At 40.9% G+C, this 26421-nt stretch overlaps 1 protein-coding gene across 1 annotated transcript in view; it reads right to left on the bottom strand.

The window, feature by feature from the left end:
- The window catches only part of LOC116978642 (slit homolog 3 protein-like), a 432238-nt gene that overhangs the window by 338324 nt on the left and 67493 nt on the right, over positions 1–26421 (bottom strand). Inside the window, exon 4 of the mRNA XM_033029927.1 lies at positions 5498–5569. Within this exon, the coding sequence (XP_032885818.1) occupies positions 5498–5569 (72 nt within the window). The remainder of the gene's footprint in view (positions 1–5497; positions 5570–26421) is intronic.

Consider the following 26421-nt stretch of genomic DNA (forward strand, 5'->3'; position numbering starts at 1 on the left):
CAACCCTCGTCAATACATTGAATCCCTCTTCCCATTACCACAAGTTGTTAACACAGCCACTCTCTCCCTTGCTTTCCCAGTCACAGAAGTACTCCCTTAACAGATACCCATCCCTAGCTCGAAGACACAGTTTCTCCCTCATGTACCCAGGTTTTGCTTCCCCTTGTCTGTTTCTCACTAACATATTCTCACACCACCAGATTCTCACTCACATCAGGGAAACTGTTCCTCTCATACAGTATATACATACAGTATATATTATTGGTTAATACAAACTATTTCTCCTTCCCATATCTGTCTAATTCAGTTTAGTTTAGAGAAACTCCACTGGAAACTGATCCTTCAGCCCATCTAGGCACACCGACACGATCCTACATACACGAGGGACAGTTTACAAGTTTACCAAGCCAAATAACATACAAACCTGTCTTTGTAGTGTGGGAGGAAAGCGGAGCTCCCAGACAAAACCCACGCAGGTCATGGGGAGAATGTACATGCTCCATACAGAGAGCACCCATAGTCAGGATCGAACGCGGGTCTCTGATGCTGTACGGCAGCAACATTCCCACTGCACTACCACACTGAACATGTCTGTGCCAACCAGGAATGGTTCCAACAGACTTTGTTCCCCTCCCTCAGTTCTTATAGGTGACTCTTTGCTCTCAATTGACTGTCCACCCAACGATAGTAGGAATATGGTACGTTTAAAGACGCATTGCAATGAGAGAAGGGTCACATACGCTCCAACATTCCAAACTCAGCAACCAAGGCTGGTGCAATGAAAGCAATTCCAGGCACCAATTTTTAAATACATAAATAAATAAATAAAAGGTTTGTACTTGTGCAAGTTAAATAACTTACTCTCATCTTCTGAACCATAAAAAAGTGCAAAAGGAAGTGGATGTCAGAATACAAACCAAATGCTACCTCATTAACAAGCCCATAACTATTCCAGGCTTCTAAGCAATCACTGAACTCACATTTGAGGTGATTAAACAAATGAAGGCCTAGAGGCCTGGTCAGGATAAATTATCCAGCGAAGGGGAAATGATACCCAGGGATTAGATACGCTGGAGATGAGATTCCATGTGCAGCTTCAAATGGAATCAATCTGCCCCACAAATATGGAGCTTCAGCAAGCTGTAATTTTTAAACAAATCCAGATCATACAATAATCTACGTAGACTATCTGATCCTATAAAGGTTTTATTCCTTATGTTAAAAAGAAAAAGGAGAAAAAAAGCATTCTGGAAAGAGCCAAGCGATGCCTGGATTCCGATGAGAAGCAGATTGTTCACGACAACCACACAGCTTTGCTTTCAATCACTGTGCTGACAAGCGCACCTCAGATGAAAGATGGAGTCACAACCTGAGGTTTCTATGGCTCCTTTTGGGAGCTGTTTTATTGATCTATCAACTGCGCAAAATTCTTTTGAACCTCAATAGTGAAAACCTTATTGTGTAAAGAAATCGCACACATAGCAGTTTCAAATGATGGGGGAATAATAACCATCACACTTTATAGATTTAAGCTAGATATGATTTCATTAGGGAGTCATGTAGAGACACATGGCTTGGCTACTTACAGGAGGTGCTAAACTGGTTTATTCCAGTGAGAATACCAACTCTTCAAATAATGCCATTGACATGCTGTAAAGGTATTTGTTATCCTAGCATTTAATGTTATTGTTGCTTTATTACATCGGATTCCATCTGGCCTCCTGCAGGAACATTATAACCTTTGATTATTTTTATACCTCGGCATTACATTTCCCCCTCCCTCAGTTACTGATATAATTCAGGTGTGTGTTTATTCTTGCCTATCCATTTTCTAATTGTTCTTGCACGTTTTGTGAGGGAGATTGCCAGTTTTTGGCAAACTTTTCATTATACGTCTACTGACCAGAAGCCAGGGATCTTCAGCTCTTTGTGTTCAAACTCACGTGGGCCAGAGGATAGTTAATATCGTGCCAATTTGAATATTTCTGATGACACAGAAAGAGGTTGTTTAGGCCTTTGCCAGCTTGCAGAGTAACCCCATTAGTTGCACCCACTCACCGTTCTCTCTCCCATCACCCACAACCCATAACCGAGCGGTCAGCACATCTTTGGGATCTCGGAAGAAGTCGGAGGACCCTTGGGAAACCCTGCACTCCCAGATCCTTCTGCCCTACAACACTCCCCAGAGCCCTGTCATTCACTGTGTAGGTCCTGCCCTAGTTTGACTTTCCAAAATGCAACACCCCCACTTAACTGCATTAAACTTCATTAACCATTCCTCAGCCCACATGCCCTTCTGATCAAGATCCTGCTGTAAATTTTGGTAACCATCTTCACCATCTATGACACCACCCACTTTCATGTCATCTGCAAAATTACTAATCATCCCGCCTACATTCTCATCCTCACCCTCTGCCTCCTCCCATGAAGCCAATTCTCTTTCCAGTCAGCTAGCTCTCCCTGGATTCCATATAATCTAACTTCCAGAGCAGCCTACCATGTGGATGCTTTCTCATTGCAAATAATCAGTCATCATGCAGTGACTTATCCTGTTTTAATAACACACGATAACATTGAATAGAAAATAGTAAAGTTAGAGAAAGTGTGAGCAAGTGTATCATGTGCATACTTTTCTGTACCCATGTCCAATATATGTGTTTCTTCAAACACGCAGATTGGAGATGCTCCTATACCAATGCAAATATCCACCAGTAGCATCTTTCTAACGCATGAGTCTCACTAGCGATCTGCCAGGACAGGTCATTAGAATAGAACACAGTGAATGGTTACTATTGATGAACAGGGCAAACCCACATGTCAAACTTGGATGAGGATTGTGTAAAACAACTAGACGTTTGTTTTAACCACTGAAGTCTGATGGTCCCACCATAAAACAAAGAAATAATGGAGGCAATTTATTTAGTTTAACAAACAAGGTTTCTATTGAGAATATTTGTCTGCAGTACTAATCAAAAGTCAAACAAGTTATAAACCCCAACAATAAATCTGAGCAAATCAGCGAAGCCATCACTATTACTAGAATCAGGTACAGAATAGAGAAGCCACGAGAGTCGGCATAACAGCAGGTGGGGATAACTGAGGTGTAGCTTCACCCTCGCAGGGTACTCCCCAGCGATCAAGCACAACAGTTTGAGGTGCTTGTAAGATCACTGAGTCTCCATTTCCAGATCAAGGTGTAAGCGCCAACAATTAAGGAAAATATTCAAACCTAGATTATGACGTTTTAATATGGATTCAGAATAAAAACAAGTGTTAGGGCAAACTTAGGGAAGTTATAGGTTGCTCAATCAGAAGCTAGCCTTGTTGCAAGTGTCTGAGCCATTATTTCTCTTTCCCTTTTTTATTATATTTTAGAACAAGCAGTAAATCCTGCTAAGTAGATACATGGGGGACTGAACACACTGCTGCCAGAAGCATTCCTCCAACAATTTCCAGGAGGGTTAAAGAGTGGCCAGGTAGTAACTCTTGCTCTAATTTTTTATTTCCTTTCCAAAGGAGAAAGTTGGGCCTCAGCTTGGCACCTTCCCATCTTGCCCTGGCCATGACAGGAACAGGGAGCATTGCAAGTTTAGTTCCTTGGGCAGTCGCCATAACTTTCTGTTCCAACAAGCAACTGATAGTAACAACTTTGTAATACATTGGTGAAGATTTTCCTGGTTCTGCGATTCCTCCAAGAACGATGTACTGACGTTAAAAAAAAGTTGTGAAGAATCTCAAATAAAAATAGAAAATGACCCTACCTCAGAATTTTGAACTAAAATGTTAATTTGCTTTCCCTTTCCGCAGATGCTGTCTGACCTGCTGAATTTTCTGGGGGGGTTCATTCATTTACATGTCAACTTTAATGTGAAAGTAGCCCAAGGAATTAAGGGTGAATGCTTGGAGAAAATAGAAATGGGCACAGAAACAAACACGGAGATATTATAAAAACAAAGAGCTTGGTCAAACAGGGTTAGGATTTTATTTTTGCAATATAAAGAATCATAAAAATGGGTATTTACCAATATATGATTGGACATACGAGAACTTCAAATAATCTATTTTCTGCATCCAATAGAGTTTAGAAGAATGAAAGGACACTTCATTGAAACATAAGATCCTGAGGGGTCTTGACAGGGTGGATGTAGAGATAATGTCTTCTCTTGTGGGAGAACAGAAAACTAAGAGGGTCACCCAATGTAGGTGAATCTTTTTCTTGCGGACTCTCCGAGATTTGAAACTCTCTTCCTCAAAAGTAGTAACAGAAGAGCTTTTGAATGTTTTTAAAGGAGTGGTAGATAGATTCTTGATGAGGAAAGAGGTATACGTTTCCTGAGGGTGTGTGACTATGTGGAGTTGAGGATACAATCAGATGTCCCGTGATCCCTGGACAGATTTGAGATGTTACTCTAAATGCATGTTCACTAACTGCTAAATCAAAATATTTGGGCAATGATGCATGTGTTATTGATAATGCTTTCCTCAGCTCTGCACCTTCAAGGACTGTAAAGTTTCATTAACTACCTCCCATGACAGGAAAAGCAAGGGCACCCAGCAAATGAATAACGCAGAAAAATTCAATAGAAATTAGAGAGAAAATCCTCATCTAGAATATGTCCTATTGGTGCCTGGGAGCTTGTAAAAAGGATGTGGTTAATCTGTTAACAACCTTGTCACTACAGAAGGTGCTATGTTTTAAACATAATTACAGAAAACAAAAAGCAATCATCAGCACTGGTAGCATGCCCTACCCGGCTTAATTGGGTGGTCCTCTGCCAATAAGGAAAGCAGTTGACATTGTGCCAGCTTGTAAAATTCTGCTTCACATGCAGTAGCTGTAATCTACATTTGGTATAAATCAAGTAAAAGGAACCCAAGTAAGACAAAGAATCACTCTTAGCCCTCCTGAATAGAAAAAAAACACCAATTAATTAACGAATATCTCCAAGACAGTCAGTTGTCACTTGCTGAAGGAGAATCCAAAAAGGCATTTGTGACTTTAGTCACCTTGTTAGCAAAGAAAAAAAGGACCAATACATTTGCAAGACATGATTGCAGGAGGAAAGTCCATTTAGCCTAACTCAAGAATACATATTTTAATTGCTCACAAGTAAAACTACTTGCAACATTGTTTCAGGGAGTGGTTGATTTGGTATTTAAAATATATTCATACACATGGCATTGAAACGAGTGAACAGAAACTTGTTCTTCAAAATTTACAAAATAATATCCTGAACATTCTTGAAACATCCAGGTCAAGTCAATAACGCAAACAAACTCTTTTTTGATTGGATAATTACTCAAACAAGTTGAGTGAGCAGTTTTTCCTAATTAGATGACAGGTCAACCAACTCAAACAAACAAGGCATTGATTGATCAATTGAACAGAAACATTGCAGACATTTTTTTTTCCCAGTACACAGCCATTTTGTCAATTAAATTGATTAAAAGTACAATTTCTTTTGGAAAGGGAAGGATGAACATTTTTGTTACTCACAGTCGGGAGAGCTTTGGGGTGCCTTGGAAGAGCAGTTCAGGAAGGACCTGAAGTTTATTCTTGTTGAGTCGCCTGGTAAAGAAATGTAGAACAAAAACTGTCAATATATTGATCTGAGATGTTTGAAGATCAAGTTCGGTGCCAGTGACAAGATCCAATAATTTCACTACTCCACCTTCCAAATACAGAACTTCCCAACATCTGCCAATATGATGTTGTTGTTGCTTATTCTGATAAATCTTTATAAATATAGTTTTGCAGTATGATCTGGATTCTGCTAAAGTCAACTTAAATACGTGAAGTGAAGCATACTCTGCAATACACCAAACTGACATAGGTTTACAAGTTAGTGCATTATCCGATCACCTTATATATAAGATAATCAATCCAGGTAGATTGCCCAGAATCCATAAAACATTGTACTCTTGAAAGTCCCCTAGAATGCTCTACTTTGTTAAATACTCACAATATAGAGGTGACACAGTGGATCACAGAATACTTTATACCATACTGAATCCAAGTTTATTATGCAATGTACTCTATGCAGTGCAGTAAAGTGAATCAGAAACTTGTTATTCATTAGCAATTACAAATGCTTTGCTTATTTCTCAGAGGTGACATTTTGTGTTGCGATAACTAGCAGAGCTGCCTACTCACAGTTCTAGTGTTGGATTAGTGTAAATGGGTGTATGGAGGCTGGCATAGTCTTGGTTGGCTCAAGGGCCTGTTTCTGTACCGTGTGACTCTTCAATACTTTGGGAATTCGGAATCCAAGATTTCTACTGTGGTGAAAGTGCCACAAACAGAGTTCAGCTCACACGGTTGCAGTTTAGCAAACTTTGCACTTAAAAATACACCAAATAGACACGTTCACACTATATGTAATTAAAATCAGCAGGAATGCAATCAGCAGTAGAGGGTGTTGTTAATAACCTTCACAACTTGAAGCAACTTGAAACAGTGGGTTATCAGTGGCATGAGCAGAAATAACTAAGCAGCATTACATTTCTGACTGTACCTTTGTTGATGTTAACCAAGTTCCACCACATTATTAGGCCACTATTATGATTAAAAGATGCAAAATTCTGCCAAGCTATGTCAAAATGATTTACCATTTCAGCAAACATATTGACGGAAAATATATCAATTCCCATAAGAATTATATATACCGTTATTGAAATGAAAGCAACAAACTAGTAAGTGATCATATTTCTGAAGTAGCAGATTGCATTGGTTTGAGTTATTTGAAATTAATATTATCAGAAAATGTATTGAGTTTCTCTAATTCCCAAGACAATGCCAACTAAAGCTTCTTGAATCAAAAAATACACGATTGTGCTTTACTTTTCCATGATAATTATATCCAAATGAATTTGTTATATTCATGTGTTATATTCTCTCACTGGAAGCTGCGCAATAGAATAAGTTGCCCTTTTACCTATGTCCCATATAAAACTACTGTAAAACACTGCCCTTAATATCTAAAGGGTTATCTCTACCCTGTTGTCCCTGCCATTTTTCCCTGTCCTTCTCTACCATCTTGTGAACACATTTTGCATTGCCCCAAACAAACGTGAATTCAGAGAGCAATACTCTCTTGTGCGCATGTCCTTTCAGTATTAAAGCTCTCTGACTATATCTGAACAGAGCCCCTTTGAGAGTTGGGCAAAGAATAGATTCATTTTTGCTTCATACTTCACTGCACTAATGAGGTGACACATAATTACACAGAATTGAATCCTGCCTGTTTGCTTCCGTCCACAAAAGAGCAAACTATCGTCTCTGACGTCAGCCACAGGAACATCCACCTGGGTTCCACAGTGGATGAATTATAGTGTATTCATCAAGGGCCCAGCATGTCACGGGGATCTGCAACTTTAATTTTCTCTCGATAAGTTTGGGCACATTTCTATAGGACTTAATATGTTATTTTCTGGCTCACTTTGCTTCAGCGGACATCAACATTGGTAAGAGTTGAAAAGTCTTTACTCATCCAATGTTCTCCAAAGAATCAGGTGCTGTATTTCTGTCTGAAGTCTAAAGAAGGGTCTCGACCCGAAATATCACCCATTCCTTCCCTCCTGAGATGCTGCCTGTCCCGCTGAGTTTCTCCAACATTTTATATCCATCATCATTGTATTTTTCTCGTCTGATGCTGGATAGGTGGACAGAGGCATTTTAAGAAGATTTGGTTTACCAATGGATTACCACTCTCCCCATCTCCGTTCATGGAAACCAGCCCTTTCACTGACCACCCTTCCCTCAATCATTTCAGACCTCAACTGGCACCTGTTAAGACACCATTGTGCACACACCATTCTCCTGCTCAATTGACCACTCTGTCCCCATGGGCAGTCCCTCACCATTGTCCTTCAAGATGTATACACCATTATATTTTATAAATGAATTTTATTCAAATTTGCCTTATTAAATCCAGCCTTTTTCCTCCTATCACATGTTTATAAAGATGGTTTAGGTGGTTTAGTACTGACGCACTATCCGTTTCAACTTTGTACAACTGAGAACAAGTTCCAGCCTGGTCATGTGGAGAATGATCAAGCATCTTATTATATAAGATATGGGTCTTGTTGGTAGGTGCATTGGCCGATGTGGTTTATAGACTCTGCTAAATTAGTTAGGACAGCTGCTACATGCATCAGAATAATACAATTGGTCTCAGTGCCTTGTGTTGGTGGTGATGAATAGCTGGGACTGAATGCAGGATCAAGAAAGATTTATGGTTCATGAAAATATGAAGGTATAAACATCAGGGGAAGAGAACATCCTGCCACCCCCAGACAGATCAGCACCTTGATAACAGAAATGAAGAAGGGTCCCGACATGAAACATCACTTATCCATGTACTCCACGGATGTTGCCTGACCCACTGAGTTACTCCAGCACTTTGTGTCTTTTATTGTAAACCAGCATCTGCAGTTCCTGGTTTCTACACCCTATTACAATTCACTGTCTAAGCTGACAGGGTAAAGAAAAATAATTAATTACCATGTGGCCTTCCCTGCTCTTCACCCCGTTCCTATCCCTGCATTCCTATTAACAGAGAACAAACGTCTTCAAGATAAATAAAGGGCAAGAACGTCTAACAGTGGGTAGGTGAGTGGTTGGGTATCCTGTAATGGGTGATTCATCTTCCATTTCCCCAAATTATTTTGACCTCCTCTGTGATCTGTGAGCTATATCCTGGGATGAATATTGAGACAATTATAAACTGCAGCTGGAAAATCATCAACTCAGTGAAATCTGTTAGTCTTCCAGTGTGAGGAGATGTCACTGGTGAATGGTGCCAACTAGCACATTCTAAGGTGCGGGAGAGTGTACTGAGGGATGCGCTGATAGGGCTCTAAGGGATAGGACCACAGTCTCAGGTCCTGCCACCACTGGACACGAGGGTCTGGTCCCTGTATAACAGCCTCTCAAATGTTTCAGAAGGCAGCATGAGTAAGGTTGTATGTAATGGGTAACATTGTAGGAGAACATTTCAGTACATTCAATACATGGTACAATGAAGTGGATAACACCATGTCCTGATTGTATTGATTGTAAATATCACAAATAAACCATATTTTTGATTTTTCTTTTAATTAAGATCAAAGGTAAATCATATACAGCATTTAGGTTTAATTGTATAGCTTTGTGGGCCACATTCAACCCAAAGAGTTTACTCGTTTTCAGTGATTGTTGGAAAATCCCTGCCCTACACCCAACAACAAACGTTGCAATGTTAGTATTTACTTGAAGAAATACTCATCAGCCTGTTACTTTCTTTGTTGTGGAATTTACCCAGTCTCGGGGCTCATGAGTTATGCAGGTGTTTCAAAATCTCTATCTTCTCAGCGTAGTGTGTACCTTCACGGTTTTAACGTTGCAGCAATTTGGGATTAGGATGGTAGGAACCCCCCACTGACATAGTTCATGCAGTAACACCAACAGAATTTGACCAGAGCTAACTGGCCGATGCATACATTTTCATTTAGGTTCGCATGCCATTGTTCTCTGAATGCAACTTTGGAGACGTTTTAAACCATCAGTTATTTTAGAGGTGAAGGACGTTGTCCCAGCAGTGCTTATGGCTGTGTTCATTTGAAACTGATGAAACTTTCCATTCCTCCCAGTCAATTTGCATGACAGCAGGCTGTTTGGCCTGCCATGTCCGAGCCCAAACGCCCAAACCAGTCTCAGATCCCAGCCTTGTTCTGCAGCCCCACTGGCACATTTTTCCAGCACCTAGCTCTCGGCTTTTCCCAATCCTATCCCTTCATGCTGAGTTCCAGACAACCATCATCCTCAGGGAGGGGGGGGGTAATAAATCTTCCTCATCTCCACCATAATCACCAACAAATTATTTTTTAATCTATGGCCCTAGCTTTCGACAGCTCCCATACGGAAACATAGCATGGAAAGAGGCATTTCAGTGTGCCATGTCTGAAACATAGAAAGTAGATGCAGGGGTAGGCTATTTGACCCTACGAGCCAGCACTGCCATTCAATATGATGATGGCTGATCATCCAGAATCAGTACCCCGTTCCTGCTTTTTCCCCATATAGATACACAGATACATAGACTATAGGTGCAGGAGTAGGCCATTCGAGCCAGCACTGCCATTCAATGTGATCATGGCTGGTCATTCACAATCGGTACCCCATTCCTGCCTTCTCCTCATACCCCTTGATTCCACTAACCCGAAGAGATCTATCTAACTCTCTTTTGAATGCATCCAGTGAATTAGTCTCCAATGCCTTTTGTGGCAGTGAATTCCACAGATTCACAACTCTCTGGGTGAAAAGGTTTTTCCTCATCACAATCCTAAATGGCCTACTCCTTATTCTTAAAACTGTGACCCCTGGTTCTGCACTCCCCTAACATTGGGAATGTTTTTCCGCCAGTCCAATCCCTTAAGAATTTTTTTTTGTTTCTGTAAGATACCCTCTCATCCTTCTAAATTCTATAGTGAATATAAACCTCCCCCCCCCCCCCCCCCCCCCCTCCCCACACACACACACACACACAGCTGAGGCAACAGCTCTAACTTCTGCATCACTGTGCCGGGAAGAATCAATGAGATATGTGGTCAGTGGAACTGACACAGACACCAGTCTAACACCCAACAGAAGCAAAATAAACACGAGTGTGAAATCCGAGTTCAGAAATTAAGTCACAACATTGATGGTGCTGTTTTTAGATATATTTCTGTCATCTGCTAGAGAGTCATAGAGTCATACAACATGGAAACAATTTGTCCACGTTGACCAAGAGACCTCATCCGAGCTAGTCGTATTTACCAGTGCCTGGCTCATAACCTTCTAAACTTTTCCTATCCATATGTTTGTCTGAATTATTTTTAAATGCTTTTGCAACGGCTCAATGACTTCATCTGACAGTTTATTCCCTCGACCCACCACCTTCTGTGTGAAACATTTGCCCCTCTGATTCCAATTAAATATTTTCCCTCTCACCTTGAACCTACGCACTTTAGTGACTTACTTCCATACCCTGAGGGATAAAAATAAGTTCATTTACCTTATCCCCCTCATGAATTTGGACACTCTACAACTCCATACACCTCTATAAGATCACCCCTCACCCCACAATCAAGTTCTGCACATTCCTGTCTAATACCATTAAAGTTGGCCTTGCCCCAATTTTGAACTTTAACATGTGGATCAGCCCTCTCATTATCCATGACTATGTTAAAGCTCATAGAACTGTGGTCTTTGCTCCGAAATTGCCTACCCACTGACTCTTTAGTTACTTTTCCTGCCCAATTCCCTAATAGTCCGAGCTTTACCCTCTTGCTTATAGGGCCCTGTACATGTTGCTTGAGAAAGATTTCCTGAGCACACTTGGCACATATCACCCTGTCTAAATCTATCTAAGTCTAAATGCAGTCCCAATCTATATTGGGAAAATTAAAATCCCCTACTACGATACTCCTTTTATTCTTGCAGCAATCCAAAATCCCAAGGCATGCTTGTTCCTCTCATTTCTGTTGCCTATTTGTAATCCCAACAAAGTGATCATCCCCTTTGTATTTCTCAGCTCCACCAATATATGCTAAACATCACTGGATACCTGGTTGGAACAAGCAAAAAACATATGCAGTTGGGTTGTTTGTTCTGCATGGGACTGTAGGAGATGGATGATGTGCACTTAGAACGGTTGGAAATTACAGTGCAGCATAGAAAATATTGGCAGATCGTGAACTTGTTGGAATCTTCCAATTGAGACCTCATAAATTATGCCTGCTAATCAGGTGCATTGGTTGGGAAACTGGGAAACTTGCAGCTATTTCAAAACTTACCGTCAACCTCCTTGTCCTCCCTTCAAAAAATATAATGGTACGATATAATAAAATTGATACAAGTGTAAGCCCTGCCCCACTGTACGAGTTCATTCAACGATTTCTCCCGAGTTTGCCCTGATTCGAACTCGGAGATTTACGGTAATGGCCGCTCGTCGGTACGCGGGGCTCCCATGGACATTTTTCAACATATTGAAAAATCTTCATGTCTTCCCGAGCTTACCTGCCATTAGCGAGTCTTCCCGAGTACCTGTCGTTAGCGTTACGAGCCGCTAAGAGATGTCCCCGAGCTCCGACGTACCCGCTACGTTCGTTCTCCGAGCTTACCACAAGTTTGATTTTTTTTTTTAACTCGGGAGAGCACTTGAATGAACTCATACAGTGGGACAGGGCCATTATCTATTATCACATTTCCCTACAACATAAAGGAAGCTATTCAGCCACTGAGATCACGCCAGATTACAGAGCCATCTCATCCGCACCACTATTTTTCCCTGTAATCTCTTCTCCCAACATTCACGTTAATCCCTCCCCCATACTCCGCCATAACCACTCACCCATAAACTAAAGGTAAGTTAACCAATAGATCTTTGAGATATGAGAATAAATCAGAAGCAAACTGACAGATACAGGGAGAATATACAAACTCCACGTAGCCAGAGGTTAGGATTGAACCCAGGATGCTGGAGCTAAATGGCAGTAAATCTACCAACTGCACCACTGTGCCACCCTATGCATGCGGAGACAGCTGTGGTGATGTAGCAAAACATCTGACTTGTCCTTATACCAATTGGTAATTTGAGAAAGGTCAAAAAAATGACATGAAAACAGGAAAACAAGCAGTATCTATACACTAAGGAAAAACATAGAATACAATACCTGGAAAGTTGTAAATAAAGTTTAATTCATGCATCAAAATGAATGCTTCCCTTTCCAAATGGGATAATGAAAGCCACCCATCCATCCTGAACACATTTTAAAACCAATTAAAATCAGCTCCACAGATGAATTCTAATCGGGTCCTGCCTGCTCCATTTAGCCTTGAGTTATTTTGAAGGAGACTCTGGCTCCAAAGATTCTGTGAGCAATACATAGGAATCTCAGCATAAACCTGCAGTTTTAAGTAAGGTCAGAGCTAATACGCCTTAAGCCTGGAGTAAAATGGGATTCTGTGCCAGTTTTGCAGAGAGCTCGATGAAGTGATGATAGGCCTATTGTTTCTGGATTATGCAGGTACACAAACCTCCCTACGGTTGAAGGAAATGTCAGGAAAAGCTTACCAGAAAATTATGAAATACCACATCTGGGTGGAATTTTGAGGCTAGGGGGAGGAAACTATCAGTATTTTTGTTAAACAATTTCAGCATTCATTCAGTCATTTATCAAGAAGGGTTGGCTCCAGTGTATCAGTGGAGTGACCTCTGCTGCACTGTTCAGGGCTGCCTGCTCAGTTAAGTTCTGACTACAAGGTTATAGGAATTAACGGAGCTTGAACGGAGCTTTAACTCATCCTCATGAACACATTGATGAGTATGACGCTTTGTTTGGGCAGCAGAGCGGCACATCTGGTAGAGCCACTGCCTCACACTGCCAGAGACTCCGGTTCGATCCTGACCTTGGGTGCTGTGCAGAGTTTATATTCATCTCCACAGGACCACGTGGGCATCCTCTGGGTGCTCCAGTTTCCTCCTACATCCCAAAGATGTGCAGGTTTGCAGGTTGCACACTTGCTTTTTATTCTTCTATTCTGTTCGAAATAAATAATTAAATTAATAAATAAATAAATAGATATGCCTGTATAAATTGGCTGTAGTGTGTAGGAAGATGCAAAAGTGGGACAACATACAACTAGTGTGAACAGGTGATTGATGGTCGGCACGGTCTTGCTGGTCCAAATGACCTGTTTCCATTCCATCTCTCTAAACTAAACTAAACGAGACATTGAAGCTTCATTCTACCTTGAATATGGATTCTATCCACGTCAATTCATATAATGAGGAAAAACACTCCAAAGGAATCTGCAATCAACCATTAACAGCAACTTCAGCAGCTGGGTTGTGTTCTGCCTGAAGGTTCCAGCATCTAAATTCATGAATCTGGCACTCAAGCGCAATATCGAGGTACTGTATTGTTGGACATGCAAATCATTGGATCAAAAGTTAAATTGAGGACCAGTCTGATAAGTACAATGCATATTCAAGATCAATGGGCTGTAGTTAAAGACCAATGGGAACTTGCTCAACAACAACAAGCTCACTCACAAAGGTGGGAGACAGGGACTGGCAGTTTCCAATAATCATTAAGCATTTCAAGGATGTTGTAGTGTGTGCCACACACATCTGTTAAACATGCCCCTCCAATCACGGTCAAAGTTAAATGTGCACACAATCCCCTACATGGAGCATTTGGCAAGGTTTGAGAGACTGGAGACAGTGATTTTTTTCCTTTATTTACTCTACTCTTGTGAAGCTTAACCAAGTTGAATACATATTACTGCAATGTGGTCGACAGATGGGAAGGGCTGTGATTTGGGGCAAAATGAAAACTCACGCCATCTCACGCCAGCAATGTTCAGATTCAGATGCGACTCGCTCCAACGTATCATTGCAGGAAGAACGCAAGACAAACCACCTGTGGCTGACCATGCTATTTGTGTTTTTACTTTCCATCACATAGACTCCACTAAGTCTACATGGCAGTGTCAGTTGCCAAAAACAGCTACAAGTATATTTGTCAAGAATTTTTGCTTCTTACTAAAAATGTTATGTTTTTTGAATTAGAATCCATGCAGTCTCCAGGAAGTCTATACAACACGATCTGAAACAAAATCACTAACAGCTTAATGTGATTGCAGTAAAGGCTAATTGACAGGGTCAAACATTGCAGATCAATGCCATTACAGAGTGCCACATTTTTTGTTGAAGCAGCTTTATGTCTCTTGAATTTAGGCACAAGATTAAATCTATACCAAATGTTATATTTATTGTTTCTAAATCTTGCTTGTACATTAATCTTCTTTAATCAGAGTAAAAAGCATCCGAAATAGGGGTGGAGAGGAGTGGAATTTGACAGGTTTGAGAAGCAAAGATCTTATTTAGAAGCTAAATGCAGCAAAACCAACCAATTAGGAGCAGCCATTATGGAAGAGGAAGAAAAGCTCATTGACTAACTGGCTATATTAAGGCTCGAGTGTAGATAAATCAAACATCACCTGGAAATATGGCAAAATCACCAATCATCAGAAACACATAGATTTGTGTTCATCAATTATGTTGTTGCTATCTAGAGAGTACGGACTTTTGTTGAAATGATAAAGGTTTTTGACAATAAAAATCCCAACAATTTGACAGGTCATATTTAAGAGATTTCATGCTCGATATATGTCAACCTAAAGGCTTGACTGATAAATGTATGCTCTCATACAGTGGGCATTGTAATACCTGGAGAGGTTTGCTATTGAAACAACCAAAGCAGAAAACATAATTGGTGTAAATTGAGTACCGTATCCAAAAGCTGGAGTGGGATTAGTGGAGATAGTTACACCTAATCAACAGCAAAAACAAACTACTAGAGGATCTCAGTGGTCAGGTATGAAGGAAATGGACAGATGATGTTCGGGTCGGGATTCATCTTCAGACTGATAAGAGTAGAGGGGAGAAAGCCGGTAAAGAAGGGTAGTGAGTAGGCAAAGTCTGGCAAGTGATCGGTGGATATAAGTGAGGGTGATTGGCAGATGGGTGGTCATGCGGGCAAAGGATGGAGGTGAAATGGACACTAAAGGGTGTCAGATAAGGAAGAAAGAAGAGTTATTTTACTTGCTGCTCCTTCCAGCAGGAGTCAGGACTGTGCAAAATGGAGGAGGCTAGTAAATTGGTGGTGGGGATGGGGTGATAGAGGCTTGTGGCAAACCTATATATGTGATTAAGCCATTTATGAACAGAAAGAATCAGCCATTGCCTTGCAGTCCTTTGCTACCTTTTGACCCTTCCGCTCAGTGAGTCTGTGCTGGCCATTACTAATACTACACTAATCTCATTATATTCTCCCCATATTTTCATCACCTCCCCCAAATTCTAACTTTCACCTACGCAGTGTGTGCAACTTAGTGGCCATTTAACGCATCGACCTGCAAACTTTAGTGATATGGGAAATGAAACCAGAGCAGTCGGACGAAATACACCCATAGTCACAGGGAAAATTTATGATGGACAGCTCCAGAGGTATGGATTGAACCCAGGTGCTGGAGCTGTGAGATTAGCTGTTCCACTGTGCTGCCTAAATTTAATTTAACTCATATAGAATCAGTCAGATAAATAAGGAGTTACTGACTGTCATATATACAGATAGATGGTTTTCTGAAGGTTCCAACTACAATGCTCCCCTTTACAATGTTTAAAGTAACTGAAAGAATAAGGGGAATAATAACAGGTGAAGGAATTGGAAGATGTCTACCATATCATTAGCAGATGTACCAGGCTGCCCCTGTCTCTGCAGTATCAAATGAGTCTCTGTAGGCTTCTCAGTATCAGCTTCTGGTTTAGTGCCACTGCACTACATCAGACTGCAAAGGAATGTCCACTCAGGCGGCTGATTGAAGGAAAGGTACAGACAGGCACGATTGGACACAGACACAGAACAGTAATGTGATCAGACACGCTTTCATTACTACACATTCCTAGGGTGCTGACACTAAATACATCAATCTACGCACAGGACAGAGAGTTTACAATGACAGCACTCATGGACTGGAATGGAACAATGGTACCAGGCATAAGAGGCTAATCAAGACGACACCAAAGTCTGTGTGCATCTTATACCAACTCTCCTTATACCAACTTGGGTTTTGCCACATTCATCAAGTGGGTGGTTCGTTTAGAGTCACGGCATGGACGCAGGCCCATTCGGCCCAACTCCGCCATGCCGACCAAGATGTCCCATCCAAGTTGGTCCCATTTCCCAATTGCATGCATTTTGGCCCATTTCCCTCCAAACCTTTCCTATCCATGTATCTTTTAAATGCTGTTACACTATCTGCCTCTTCTACCTCACATAGCAGCTCCTTCCATATACCCTAAGTGAAAAGGTTGCCCCTCGGGTTCCTAGTAAATCTTGCCCCTCTCACCCTAAACCTGTTTCTTGATTCCCCTACCCTGGGTAACAGACTAGGTGCATTCACCCTATCTATTCCCCTTATGATTTTACACACCAACATAAGATCATCCCACGGTCCATGGAGTAAAGTCCTACCCTGCCGACCTTTCTCTGTAGCTTGTAAATCTTCTCTCCACTCTTTCCAACTTAACTTCCTATAGCAGGGTAACCAAAACTCAACACAATACTCCAAATGTGGCCTCTCCAACCGTTGCCTAGTTCTCTTTTATCTTCTTCCAATCATACTGAATTTTCTCTCAGTATCCTGGCTAATATTTCTGATTTGATCACCAGCACCACCAACTCAACCAAAGATGGATTAACCAGGTGTCCATCTTATTCACCATTCTTCTCTGAATGCCTTTAATTGCATCAGAAAGTTTGGAAGCATTTTCAAGCTAAGATCCTGCACAAATGTTCTTTATTTCCATTGAAAATTGGTGCTATGAGACTTGAGCCTTGATAACAATGGCACAAGATAATTCATCACCTCCTTACTGTCTTTTGCTATGAGTCAACATTCTTTTCAGCAGATCTGCCTTTTCAAATCAAATGTATGGTGCTTGATTTTATATTCCTTCTCTTTAACACAATAGGTTATTAATGCACTTTCATCTACCTCTGCAGAGACATAGCCAGAATCAGCTAAATTACTTAGGCCAACAAGTAAGCCTGAAAATACTTGCATTACGTAAGTTACCCAGTTTAAGATGATTGCATTTAACCACTGGGCCACTGGCAGTATTTCAGAGATGGAGTTTAAATAACACTCCCACTACTTACCTGAAAGCCACTAAGACCGAATTTCCCGAAATCGTTTCATCGATGAAGTGGGTCTAGCCTCTGGCAGTATGCCAGCACATGCCTAACATCACTCATGGACCACACATACACTCCCACACTGAAGATTGATGATGGTATATACACATACTCCTACTTGATATATATCCACATATCCACTCCCACACAATAAACGATGATGCCAGTTCATGCCCAACATCATCCATGTCAAACACACACTTTCACTGCCACACAATTATGGTTGACATTGAGACCAAGAAAAATGTGGATCACTTCCCATACCTCAAGAGCTAAGAAGGCAGACATTGATGATGACATTCACCATGGAGCTCACTATATTGGTTTAGGAAGCTGCAACTCAACAAGCCTTTTGAGGAAAATAAAGGAAGCAGGAGAGAATTTAAATAATGGAATCAAAATGACAAAAAGAGGCCATAACGTGTCCTTAGCAAACAGGATTAAGGAAAATCCCAAGGCATTTTATACGAACATTAAAAACAACAGGGTAAGCAGGAAGGGGGTAGGACCCCGGTCAAGGAATAGGAAGCAATTTACTCCAGGAGCCAGAGGAAAAGGGTGAGGTACCAAATGAACACTTTGCATTAATATTCACCAAAAGGATCAGGGAGGGGTGTGCTGATGTTCTAGAGCATATTCACATCAAGAACAAATATATGTTGGACCTCTTCAAGAACATTAAAGTGGATAAGTACCAGGTGGGACAGTAGGTGTTTGAGCAGATGTGGAGTTTGGAGGCAGTTTGCTTCTTCTCCCACTTGCACTGGGCTTCTATACTCCTGATTAATGGATCTGAGGTTCTCAAGATCAAGTGGAGTGCTCTTCCTAATTCTGAACAGGAACTGTCTGAAGACTCCCAAAAGGCTGCAGGAGGTTTTAATTTTATTAAGGCGGCTCTGAGAACATCACTGAATCATTAGTTTTGTCCACCTGGTAATCTCTTACTGTGGTAGAGCTCAAAGTAGAGTGCCTGTTTCAGGAATCTGGCATTACATAGAAACATAGAAAATAGGTGCAGGAGTAGGCCATTCGGCCCTTCGAGCCTGCACCGCCATTCAATATGATCATGGATGATCATCTAACTCAGTATCCTGTACCTGCCTTCTCTCCATACCCCCTGATCCCTTTAGCCACAAGGGCCACATCTAACTCCCTCTTAAATATAGCCAATGAACTGGCCTCAACTACCTTCTGTGGCAGAGAATTCACCACTCTCTGTGTAAAAAATGATTTTCCTCATCTCGTTCCTAAAAGACTTCCCCCTTATCCTTAAACTGTGACCCCTTGTTCTGGACTTCCCCAACATCGGGAACAATCTTCCTGCATCTAGCCTGTCCAACCCCTTAAGAATGTTGTAAGTTTCTATGATCCCCCCTCAATCTTCTAAATTCTAGCGAGTACAAGCCGAGTCTATCCAGTCTTTCTTCATATGAAAGTCCTGCCATCCCAGGAATCAGTCTGGTGAACCTTCTCTGTACTCCCTCTATGGCAAGAATGTCTTTCCTCAAATTAGGAGACAAAAACTGTACGCAATACACTTGTGAACGAAGTGGCCTGCCCATAAAAGCCATTGGAGTATAATTAGGACTGGTAATGGTGGCCTCAAGGAAATGCTCATCATTGAAGGAATTTCTTCAGGTCACTTGTGGTGCCTGTTGTGGTTACCCATGTCTGAGAAACATATAGCATGGCATGGATCACTGCTTCCTTGTAGACAGTGAGCTTTATGCCAAGTTTGACATCTGGATCTTCAAACATTCTTTTTTTCGGATGGGAAAAGGATATATTGATGCACTGAATGCCATGGTGAATTTCATCATCAACGTCTAATGATCCCCCTTTGTTCTCGGCAGCCCCTCATGCCGGATCCCTTTCGTTCTTCACGACCTCGACCTCGACCTCATGTTTATTAATTGATCCTTTATGATGTTCGCGTGGGAGTGCAGTGTTGCACAGTATTGCAGCTTGGTGGAAGATCTTGGTTCTGCAGTTATTGCATGCAAGGCCCACACTCACCAAGGCATCAATGAAGCATGGGGTATGCCTGGGTTTCCTGTCCCATCAACCACCAAGGAATGAAACAGCAATGCTTTTTAAAACAACTCATGACAATATTAGAAGAAAAGCAAATAAAATCATTCATAAAGCACGTACTTAAGATTTGTACAACTTCAAGAAAGCGTAAAAATGTAATACACCTAGAGATCAGTATCATCAAAATCAATTGACTATTAATCATTAATAAAGAACATAGAACAGTACAGCACAGGAACTGGCCCTTCGGCCCACAATATCTGGTCAGACATGATGCCAAGTTAATCTTCTCTGCCTGCCTGTGATCCATGTCCCTCCAGTCCTTACATCTCCATGTGCTTATCTAAAAGCCTATTAAACACCACTATCATATCTTCTGCCACCACCACATCTGGCAGCAAGTTCCAGACACTCATTATTCTGTGAAAATACTTGTCCCACACATCTCCTTTACACTCTCCCCTTTCTGACCTTAAAAAGCTGCATCCAGTGGTCTTTAACATTTCCACCGTGGGACAAAGATTTGTGCTTTCTACCCTACTTAAGTCTATCAGAATGTTACAGTTTAGTTGAGTTGACAGTTACAGCATGGAAACAGACCCTTCGGCCTGCCAAGTCCATGCCGACCATTAATCACCTGTTATCCTACTTTCACATCCAACAGAAGAGCTAATTAATTTACAAATATGCACGTCTTTGGAACGGGCGAGGAGACCGCATCACTCAGAGGAAACCAATGTGGTCACAAGGAGAACATACAAACTCCACGTAGAAAGCACCAGTAGTCAGGATAAAACCCTGTGAGGTAGCAGCTATACCGCTGTACTGTGCTACTGTGATAGATACTTCTATCTGGACTCCCCTCAACTGTCTTCACTCCAGGGAGAACAATCCACGTTTGTCCAACCTCTCCTTATAGCTGTTACCATATAACCATATAACAATTACAGCACGGAAACAGGCCATCTTGGCCCTTCTAGTCCGTGCCGAACACTTATTCTCCCCTAGTCCCATCTACCTGCACTCAGACCATAACCCTCCATTCCTTTCCCGTCCATATACCTATCCAATTTATTTTTAAATGATAAAATCAAACCTGCCTCCACCACTTCCACTGGAAGCTCATTCCACACAGCTACCACTCTCTGAGTAAAGAAGTTCCCCCTCATGTTACCCCTAAACCTCTGTCCCTAATTCTCAAGTCATGTCCTCTTGTTTGAATCTTCCCGACTCTCAATGGAAAAAGCTTATCCACATCAACTCTGTCTATCCCTCTCATCATATTAAAGGCCTCTATCAAGTCCCCCCTTAACCTTCTGTGCTCCAAAGAATAAAGACCTAACTTGTTCAACCTTTCTCTGTAACTTAGTTGCTGAAACCCAGGCAACATTCTAGTAAATCTCCTCTACTCCAGGCATCAGTCTTGTAAACATCTTCCGCACCCTCATCAAACTTTCCTGTAATGGGATGACCAGAAATGCACACAATATTTTGCCTGAACAAAGATTAATAAAGCTGCAACTTGTCATCCAAACTCTTATACTTGGCCTCGGCTGCTTTGAAATTTCTCAGGTATTCCTCCTGCAAAAGATTGGTGTCACATTTTAAAATTGGAAATGTATTTAATAATGCAATTAATATTGCTCTAGTTACTCTCTCTTAAGTAATGAAGGTACAAACAAGGCAGACTTTACAAACCATCCACATATGGTCAATTGGAGAATTCACCATAAAGTGACATGGCTTACAAAATCCTTAAATTATTCAGTAGTGTCTCAAATGCTGATAGATTTATTTTCCTTCCTCTGATATCAGTACTATTTCTTCTACCCTGATTCAACCTACATCCATGCTGAGAATTAAAAAAATTGCAGTGTTAGACTTCCAAATTAAAAACAGAAAATGTTCTATTCTTTTTCTATCATTATTTCTAAAAAAAAATAGTAGATAAGTATTACTAGTGTTTTACTTAATGCAAATTGAATTAATTTGATATAAAGTTGTTTGAAGCATTGTAATTGATTACCTTTAATAAAAAAATATATTAAAAAAACAGAAAATGCTGGAAACACTCAGTTGGTCAGGCAGCATCTGTGGAGAGAGCAATGTTTCTGACTAAAGACCCTTCGTCAGAATTGTTCTGACAAAGGTGCGACGACTTACAACTCGAATTCTGCTTCTCGTTTTACAGATGCCGTCCGATGCACTAAATGCTTTCAGCATTTTCTGTTTTTATTTCCATATATAGACCTACTTCGACCAAGGGCAGAAGATACCTTTCAGTAGGTCACTGCAACAGATGTGTGAGATTGAAGAACATCTGTCCACGACCATATTGGCTTCAAATATGTCCTAACTAACACAGTGCACCAAGTACTGAATAGCGATGAGGAACAGAAATCTTTGTTAGTTTTTTTAAATCATCACTTTCTTTGAGTTGCCGAGACTAAAAATACAGTCCGCACTTGAGCTGCAATTAAGAACAGCATGGGTTAAGAATGAAACCAGGGAAATAGCTAATCTGGAATATGTGATTTCACATCAGGTGATGCACCTAATCGTCAAATTTGATTTGCATTGCAATGAAATGGAATAAACCAAATCAGATGCTGTGGATGTGAAGAATATATATGTTTAAAGGCCATCAATGCAGCAATTGAATATTTCAATATAGCACATTATCATGCCCGAGTAAAGATATAATCAAGCTGCTGCACATTTTCAATTGGATTTTCGATTCTGTGGTCCATTTTCATTCTACATTATAATGGAAAATTGAGCCCAGATAATAAAATTATTTAGTTGGAGAATAGGACAGGCAGGAGATAGTTAATTGCTCGGAAATGAAGAAAGACAAATGAAAATGACCCATTAAAAGTGGGAAATTTGCCATAGCAACACTTCCATGTGTGTGACTTTGTGTGATGCAAATTATTAATATTGTGTAAGAAGGAACTGCATATGCTGGTTTAAACTGAAGATAGACACAATAAACTGGAGTAACTCAGCGGGACATGCAGCATCTCTGGAGAGAAGGAATGGGTGGCGTTTCGGGTCAAGACCGTTCTTCAGACTGATGTAGGTTTTCACCTTTCGAAAATCAGATGAAATAATAACAACAATCCTGTAGTTTTGCAGTCACCATTACTAAGACTAGCCTGAACGCGCAGACCATTATGTTCTGCATAGTTACATATGCCTATACTAAGCTGTATTCAGATTTACTACATACATAATTTTACCTGCATTATGAAATTATAACACACACCAAGAACATAAGGGATACAGTAAAATGAAATTTAACGATAGGCAAAGAAAATATGAGAGCTTGCAAATGAAAACAGAGGAACTATGAGTGGTCCAATGCAAACTGTGTTCAACTATCAGCTCCAGTGTGGTCTGCATGGAGTTTGCACATTTTCCACATGGCCCCACAGACACCCTCCAGCTGCTCTGGTTTCATCCCACAACGCAAAGGCATGCCGAAGTAGGTTAATCGGCAAAAGTGGCACATGGTGGCGCTGCCGCCTCACAGCCTCAGAGACCTGGGTTCAATCCCGACCTCAGGTGCTGTCTGTGTGGAGTTTGCACATTCACCTTGTGACCGTGTGGATTTCCTCCGGGTGCTCCGGTTTCCTCCCACATCCCAAAGACATGGGGATTTGTAGGTTAATTGGCCTCTAGCAAAAATGCCCACCAGTATGTAGAAGGTGGATGAGAAAGTGGGATAACATAGAACTAGTGTGAACAAATGATCAATGGTCGGCAAGGACTCAGTTGGTCGAAGGGCCTGTTTCTATGCTCTGTCTCTGAACTAAACAAAACTGTGAAGTGTCCATGGTGTGTGGATGACTGGCAGAATCTGGGAGGGAATTTCTGTGCTGTTTGACTCTGTGTCTCTCTAAGGTCAAACAGGGATAGTAATGGAGTACTGCAAGCAATCATGGTAGTGGTTAATATAAATTATTCTGATTCATTGTCAAAGTCCAAATATCATCCAGCATAGATAATAGAACTGGCACTGATTTTTATCCACTCAAACCCTCGCACACTAATTGCAATGTCAAACCACCAACCTATTTGAGCACTGAAAATGGGGCTTTTTTGGTTTAGATTTGAATATTCAAGCAATATGTACAGCAGCCAATGATTTTAATTAAAATAAACTTGTTTTCTCCAAAGGCAATGAATATTTTCAGTATGAGGCCACAGTCTCGAAGCAGCCACAATGCTATCTCTTTTCATTTTTACCAGATAAGGTTCCTGGAAACTAAATGAAAAATGTTCCAGCTCAGGCTCTATATAAGTTTACCACAGCCGGGTTAGGTCTGCTGTGCATCATGTGCCATGCAGCATATCAGAGCCTCAGCTAACATGGCTTACAGTATGCTTCCAGCCCAGTCTGCTATATGCATCTTCCAAACAAGAAGAAAGGATGGCAACACTGAATAGACTGTAAAACCATAAGATATAGGTGCACAATTAGGCTGCTCCTAGTCTGCCCCGCCATTCAATCAAGGCTGATCTGTTTTTCCCTCTCAACTCCATTATCCTCCCTTAGTAATCAAGAACCTATCAATCTCTGCTTTAAAATTACCCAATGACTTGGCCTCCACAGCCATCTGTCGCAATGAATTCCACAGATTTACCACTCTCTGACTAAATAAATTTCTCCTTATCTCTATTCTAAAAATACATCCTTATATTCAGAGGCCTTGCCCTCTGGTCCCAGGCTCTCCACTGCTGGGATTATCCTCCCCACATTCACACTATATAGGCCTTTCATTATTCGGTAGGTTTCAATAGAACCTCCTCAGTCTTCTAAACTCCAGCAAGTAGCGGCCCAGAGCCTTCAAATGCTCCTCATATATTAAACCCAATAATGCTGGGATCATTCTCGTAAACCTTCTCTAGACCCTCTCCAACGACACCACATCCTTGCTCAGATATGGGGCCCAAAACTGATCACAATATTCCAAATGTGGCCTGAATTAACAGAGTCAGGGACGGTGAAATTCCAGATTCTAAGAGTTGGTGTCGAATGCAGTACCCAGTCGGGAATACTCATGGAAGTATGCATCTATGTAAGTTTCTAACATGGGATCATCAATGGCAAGTTTTGAATGGACAGTACAACTCCTCACTGTAAGGAGGGAAATAGCTGCACTTTTAACATGCTGCTGCACCCATCAGATATGAACATGGGAATGTGTTTATTTCCCAGTCTGTTGGAAAAGCAAAAGAGTGGAAGTAGAACACAAAGTCACTCAAATTTTAGAGTGCACATTTAAGCGTGATGGTTGCACTTGAAACATTATTTATATCAGCCAGCATTAAATTGAATATTGGAACATATATGAGGTTGTCCTGCCTGAGTTCCTCTGTCCTTGATACTGCAGCTTCTGTGGTTTTCATGGCTGCAATGATTTGCCCAATGCTATTAATGGTGCATTTTAAAATACTTATGAAAATATGGTCCAAATAAGCAATTCAGTGAATTAAACTGAGAACATTAAAGGTTAATGGTTGGCATTATATGTTTTACTCTTTAAAGCAATAAAATCAGCTGGACTTCCTTCACATTATTAGGAATATTTCAGCAACTGCAACAAACCATGGCATTTTGGAGTTCGATACCCATATGTACTCTGGATTGCAATGGGATCAAGGTATCAACAAGATTAATCTCCCATGATGTAGTTTAATCTAGATAGGAACAAATGAAAGGAGATATGTGTCTTCACTGCATGACAGTAATCCAGTGGATTACTTGTCTATTATAGATCTTGTCGATTGAATCAAAATTGGAATGCTCTGTAACAAGTTGTGAGCTCCAGACCAGATCACCATCCATTGTGATTCCTACCACAGAATTACTCAGTCTGGTGTTGAGTAGGATCTGTGCATGATTTGGTATATTATTTGTGAGAGATAGACTTTAAACAAAGTAAGTGATTATAGTGAGCAACCTTCTCAGAGACAATCAGGGATGGGCACTAAATGCAGGTCTTGCTAGCAATGCTAAGATCTCAAAGAATGCATAAATAAGAAATTTGCCTTGAAAAATATTTAGGAAAAACATATATGAATTTAGTGATTTGATTAATGTATAATTATCCATTAGAGCAATGAAATAAATCTGAATCACACAAACAAGACTATATTAAGTAAATAATGAGCAACTCATCCACCTATACAGTAAACCTTTGCAATAACAGACCTCTATATAGCGGATTCCCGTTGTAGCAGGTCGGGGTTCCTGTAGATTGGTTACTTCACTTACTGACCAATATAGTGCTTTATTATTAGAAGCTCCGCCTACTACATTGTTCATATTATCACAACCCAACGTGCTGGCAGTCCATGCTGCTATACAGCAGAAGCAACATGCTGTAGTGTTTTATATGTGCTTTTCAATAAATACTGTTGTACCATGTTTGTGAGTATGAATGGGGAATTCGACATGGTGTCAGTAGTGGGATCTGCCAGGTAGAACTTTTGGAGTCCAGAATGGAAAAAACAGAGACACTTCCCAGCTACTTCCTCTACTGTGCGCATCGGGTAGTGCGGCCATTTGCTCGCTGTGTTTAGGTCTCTGGG

This window comes from Amblyraja radiata, chromosome 11, assembly GCF_010909765.2.
Source record: "Amblyraja radiata isolate CabotCenter1 chromosome 11, sAmbRad1.1.pri, whole genome shotgun sequence".
NCBI lineage: Eukaryota > Metazoa > Chordata > Chondrichthyes > Rajiformes > Rajidae > Amblyraja > Amblyraja radiata.